Genomic DNA, 6,368 nt, shown 5'->3' with positions numbered 1-6,368 from the left:
TATACTAAGCCAGTTCTCGTAGGGTATCGGGAGATTTATCACTAAGGTCCAGTAGGGTAGGTTTAGTGATAGTGCCCTAGATAAGCTTAATATAGATCTTATTATTTCCCCGAAGGGATATATATAACCTATACTACTATTAGGCGAAATTAGATTCACCCTTAAGCTTTAGCATAAGTCGGATTCCTTCTATCGATCGAAATCGTAGGGAGTCGATATAGTGATAGTCGATAGGTATCGAACGGTTATAACGAAAGGGTAATAAGGTTAACGAACGGTCTCGGAACGGTCTTTAACGGTCGTAAATAAAGTAGAAATGATATAAATAGATGAAATCTAGATATAGATAAAATGGTGAGTTCTGATTACTCTAATCAGAATGAAAATTGCTCGGAAGCGGGGTGTAGATCAAAGCCTCGATCTAGAAAAACTCTACCGCGGGCCCACACAGAGTTTTCTTGGCGTGACGTAACTTCGCCAAGAAGTGAGGTAAAAACGGGGAATTGAAGCTTATTATAAGAAAGAGGCTTTAATGACAGGCGCTTATAACCTGATAGAGACAGACTATAGAGAAAAGGTAGTGTGCTCTGGAAAATAGATAGATGCGTGAAGAAGAGAAGAAACTATCTACAGGTGAGCTAGCTAAAGTGTGAGGGAGCATGTGAGGAGGTCACGTGACCTCCAACAAATAGTAATAAGCGGTTCTATAAGGTAATAGTTTTTAATCTCGGTAACGCTATTTAGCTACTTTATATATAGGGGGGTAGGGTCCTATATAACACTATAGGAAGAGAGATAGGTAGTAAGGGGTTTATACTTAGGAGTATTATCACTACACACCTTCTTTATAGTAAAAGAGAATTAAGTCTTTAAATAGCCTTCTAGCTATATAAATTTCTCTATAACTTTAGCTCTAGATTTTAGTAAGAAGAGCTAGGTAAATCGAGTAGTATCGTTAGTGAAGGTGATAAAATAGTGTTCTCCGCTATAAGATACAATTAAAATAGGACCCTAGACGTCGAGATAGATAAATTCACTAGGTTTAGACCGGATAGATCTAACTTTTCTAAAGGGTAAAGTATAACCTTTTCCCTTAATATAGGGAGTGTATAGGAAAGTGACGCTAGAACCCGGCTTTAATACAATCCTATCTATATAAATTTCTATCTTTTTTATATAGTCTTCGCTAGTATAGTATACACGCCGGTAAGTAAGGTCTATAGAGATAGCTATAGGAGAACCTCTCTTTATAGCAAAGATAGAGTTAGGAGACCCGGAGACTAGGTTAGACTCTAGTATAGTATTAACCTTATTAATACTATTATAGTTTAACTAGTAGTGCTCTCCTTCGTATATAGTATAGCTAATAATAGAGTTAGTAGTCTTAAAGGTTATAAACCTATTCTTTATCTAGGTTCTAATATCTTCCTTATTAAGAGCGGATATAGAGATTAAACTAGATTTTAACTCTAGAGCTAACTAGACTTTCTTTAATATTAGAGAAGGGGAAGAATAATAGTCGGTCTAATCCTAGTTTAAAAGCTATAAATTGATATCTCTATAGCCTTCGGTGTAAAAGATATCACCTATAGCTATAGATATAGGTAGTATATACTATTTAAAGTTAATAAAAATAGACCGATAAGGGGTTATATATATACTAGTGCCGGAATTAATTATCTATCTAGAGGTATCTCCGCTAGAATTAGCTATTAGTCCTTCTTTAGATATAATATAAACCCCCCTATAATCTTTAGTTTAAAATAGCGCGTTAGTAAATAGGTTATTATACCGAAAGAAGGGGTCTCCTAAGGAAGGACCTTACTAGGGAGGGGGAGTAGGATAGATAGTATTAGCTTACGGTCTCTATTACTAAAGAGGAAGAGTAATTAACCTACTTTAGTTATTAACCTAGCCTATAATCTGACCGGGTTATAGGATAGAGATTTATTATAGCTATTAGAAGCCAAATTGCTACTATTAGATAGGTTATTACTATTAGTAGACGGTATTAGTAGATCCACTAGCTTTTAAATAATAGTTTCTAGTATAGTGGTTCCTAAGTGTATTATATAACTTACACTAGATAGTATCCTTTTTATAGTCCTACTTCTTTTTATCCTTTTTATTTAAAGACTACTTATCTTTATTATCAGATTTAGACTTATTATTCTTCTTCTTATCTTTTTTAGATAAAGTATTAGAATTTATATTCGAAGTAGTAGTTAAATCCTTCGTTAATATCGTATTAGCTAAATAGTTAAACGAATTAGAATTAGAACTAGAATTCGTAATATAGTTAGAACCCTCTATTATCGTAAAGTTATAATAAACTTCTACTATAAAGTTTAGATCCTTTAAATCCGGTCTTAAATTTTAAATAAAGGTGTGATATCGAGGGTTACCCTAAATAGCCTTAATAAAGAAGTTAAGCGCTATATCTAGTGGTATAACTAAGTTTCTTTACTAGATCTCGAAAAGGGCTTCTTTAACCCTTTATACGAATTCTATAGGATTATTATTTTTATATTATAAATTGACGAGGATTTTAAAGCGTTTAAAATTTCCTTACTATAACGAGGTGCCGTACTCTATACGAAGGTGCTTATATATATCTTATAGGTTATCGATATTCTATATATAAGAGGTAGGGATAGGATCTAGAGTGCTAAAAATCTAGTTATAGTAATAAATATTAATAGAATCCCACTTATTAGCGAGGACTTAGTATTCCTTTATAAGCTCTTTATTCTCTTACTTTTACTTTCGAATAAGCTCTCGGATAAGAGCTTCGGAGATAGGAGTAGGTGGGGTATTAGATCCTAAAGTAAGAGTAGCTATAGTTACATTATATTTAGCTAGTTCTCGTAGGGTATCCGGTGATTTATCACTAAGGTCCGGTAGGGTGGGTTTTGTGATAGTACCTTAGATAAGCTTAATATAGATCTTATTATTCCCTCTAAGGGTTATATATAACCTATATTGCTATTAGGCGAAATTAGATTTACCCTTAAGCTTTAGTACAATTTTTATAATATCGGATTCCTTTTATCGATCGAAATCGTAGGGAGACGATATAATAAGCGATAACGGTTAAACGGGATCAAACAGTCACAATAAAAAGGATAACGGTTAAAAAAGGATCGAACGGTTAGAATAAAAGGGTGATAGGGTTAACAAACGGTCTCAGCGGTCGGCGTGAGAATGATCTGGTCGAATAGCCTTTTTGACGGTCGTAAACAATATATAAATAATACAACTAGATGAAAGCTAGATATAGATAAATGAAGGGTTCTAATTAGTCCAATCAGAAATGCTCGGAAGCGGGGTGCAGATCGAAGCCTCGATCTAGAAAACTCTACTACGGGCCCACATAGAGTCTTAGCGTGACGCAACTTCGCCAAGGAGGTAATTGGGGAATTAAAGCTTATTATAAGATAGAGGCTTCAAGGACAGGCGCTCATAACCTGATAGAGACAGACTATAAGGAAAGGTAGTGTGCTCTGGAAAATAGATAGATGCGTGAAGAAGAGAAGAAACTATCTACAGATGAGCTAGCTAAAGTGTGAGGGAGCATGTGAGGTCACGTGACCTCTAACAAATATACTAAAAGGTAGAAATTAGATATCTAGTTAGTTATAGAGCGAGTAATATTTAGAAGGTCTAGTTCCTCTATATTAATAGCTATAAGTTTATTTAGGATACGACTTTTAATAAAAGTCTTAATTATAAAAAGTATCTAATAGAGCCTCTAAAAATCCGGTAAAGATAGATTACTAAAGTTATTAAAGAAGATAAACTTAATAAAGAGCTCGAAAAGGCTATACGCTAAGTAGGTGCTATACTAATTATATAAAATAAGCCTAAACCGATTACTTAAAGAGAGTAAGACCTAACCGATAGCCTAGTTAATAAGATAAGTAAGGAGCTTATTTAATAGTATAGATAGACTAAAAGCCTAGTATATAAAAGAGGGGAGGAGCTTATATAATAATAGGTAGATAAAGATCCTACTCTTATACTATAGGAGCGCTTTTTAGCTATACCTTTAATAATACTAAGCGCTATCCCTCTCTTAGAGAGTCCTCTTTCTCTAAGGACTATCCCTTTACTAGATAGTTTAGATTCTCCTTTAGAAAGTCCGCTAGCTATCTATCTTTATAATAGCTCTATAATAAGCACTCTATTAGTAGCGAGATAGTTTACTCCTACTATACTAAAATAATAATCTTTTTAAATAGTAATTCTAATAAAACTACTAAGGTTTAAAAAGCGTCTAATTTAGGCGCGACTATTAGTATTCCTATAGAAAGAGACTAGACTAGCGGAGAAAGTAAAGAGATATAATTTATCTTAATAAGAAGTCCTAGGTAGTTTTCTAAAGATACTAACTAGTAAGGATAAGAATTAAGAAGTTACCCTTTCTAATATTATATAATGTAAGAGGAGATAGAAAGCTAGGAAAGACCCTAATATAGCTACTTATATAGTATATAATAACTCTAATAATATAGAGGGCGTACTCGCTATATTTATAACTAGTCTTTCTACTATCTAACCGGTAGTCTATCGATACTAAGATAATCTACTACTAAAGCTATAGAACTAGAAAGAAGTAGTAAACTACCCCTTTATAAAAGGCTTCTTTACTATAGTAGGACTTAAGATTAAATTAATTAAACTTTATAAGATATATAAAATATATCCTCCTCTATAAGATAGGAGTATCTAGATACTTCCTCTAATCTAGGTATTTACCTATAAATTCGATAGTAACAACTTTTTAGTAAAGCTAAAAGTAAGAATCTATATCCGCGGAGACCTCTAAATAATTAATTCGGAGAAAAAGTGTATAGCTATACTTACTATATATACTATTTATACTATTTTTATACTTATTACTATATTTACCCTCGATATAATGTAATTTAACGCTATTAATACCTTTTTAAATAGCGATCTTAATAAAGTTATATATATATAAATACTAAAGGGCTTCTATAATAGAGGTAAGGTATAGAAGCTTCTTAAAACTCTATATAGACTAAGAAAATCACCCTACTTATAGTAGTAAAAAGCCACTTACGTCCTTAAAAAGCTAGGATTCGAATATATCCTAGAAGACCTATATCTCTTTATTAGAGATAGGATTATTATCTTTTTCTATATTAATATTATTAGGGGATTGATACAGCCACCCCCCTTTGGATCACACCACCCCCCTTTAGATCAGACCACCCCCCCCCCCTGCCTAGAGAATCAGGCACTAATCCTACCGCCTTCCTACTCGGGTACCGCATTTACCTCGACACCTACACCTTCCTACCGCATTCCTCACCGCCTTTAAGTTTTACACCGCCTTCGTGTCAAACTGCCCCTAACACTATAGGACGATAGCAGATACCTACAATTTATATGCAAACATATAGTAAAAACAAGTCACTTTTGTTAGCACCTATACCTAGTTTTGCGAGCGGAGCGAAGCAAATAATACAGGCAATATACCCAAGGTCTATGCTAAAAAATCCGCCTACGAATTCTGAGATCCTGGCCTCTGATTGGCTAGAAAATTCACCCGCCATGTGAATAGGGTAGGGCTAAATCACGTGATCAAACTTTTGGCAGGATGTTTGCCCGGCCCGGATTTCACGTGACGTTATTATTTGACAGATCACGTGATACCGGCCCAGCACCATCCAGACCCAGCTCCATACCCAGCTCCGCACCCAGCTCCATACCCAGCTCCAGACCCAGCTCCATACCCAGCTCCATACCCAGCTCCATACCCAGCTCCATACCCAGCTCCATACCCAGCTCCATACCCAGCTCCATACCCAGCTCCATACCCAGCTCCATACCCAGCTCCATACCCAGCTCCATACCCAGCTCCATACCCAGCTCCAGCTCCATACCCAGACCCAGCTCCGCACCCAGCACCGCACCCAGCTCTATACTAACCTAGCACTATACAGACCCAGCTCCATACCCAGCACTATACCCAGCACCATACCTAGCACCATACCCAACACCATACCTAGCTCCATACCTAGCTCCATACCTAGCTCCATACCTAGCACTAGATAGAAAAGGCAGCCTATAGGCCATCTTAGCTCGGATCCGGCCCGGATTTGCTTCCGCTACGCTTAGCAAAATATCAGCTGTACGCCTCTACCACCGGTGGGCGCTTACAGCTCGCTGGTATACCCAGCACCCAGCACCATACCCAGCACTATACCCAGCACCATACCTAGCACCATACCTAGCACCATACCCAGCACGACACCGAGGCCAGCACCCAGACCCAGCACCCAGACCTAGCATCGAGACCCAGCTGTTGACATGCATGGTATGGTATGTCTTTATGCCTT

General features: G+C 36.4%; 1 protein-coding gene across 1 annotated transcript; it reads right to left on the bottom strand.

The window, feature by feature from the left end:
- Positions 1-5,646: 5,646 nt before the first annotated feature.
- Positions 5,647-6,068, bottom strand: N7525_009295 (uncharacterized protein; the record flags this gene model as incomplete). Its single annotated transcript, XM_061214666.1, has 2 exons — positions 5,647-5,948; positions 6,011-6,068. The coding sequence occupies 2 exons, from the start codon at positions 6,066-6,068 to the stop codon at positions 5,647-5,649; spliced, it is 360 nt and encodes a 119-aa protein (XP_061069097.1).
- Positions 6,069-6,368: the final 300 nt, after the last annotated feature.

This window comes from Penicillium rubens, assembly GCF_028828025.1.
Source record: "Penicillium rubens strain IBT 27055 chromosome Unknown utg000003l_segment0_segment0, whole genome shotgun sequence".
NCBI lineage: Eukaryota > Fungi > Ascomycota > Eurotiomycetes > Eurotiales > Aspergillaceae > Penicillium > Penicillium rubens.
This window is presented reverse-complemented; position numbering and strand designations above follow the sequence as displayed.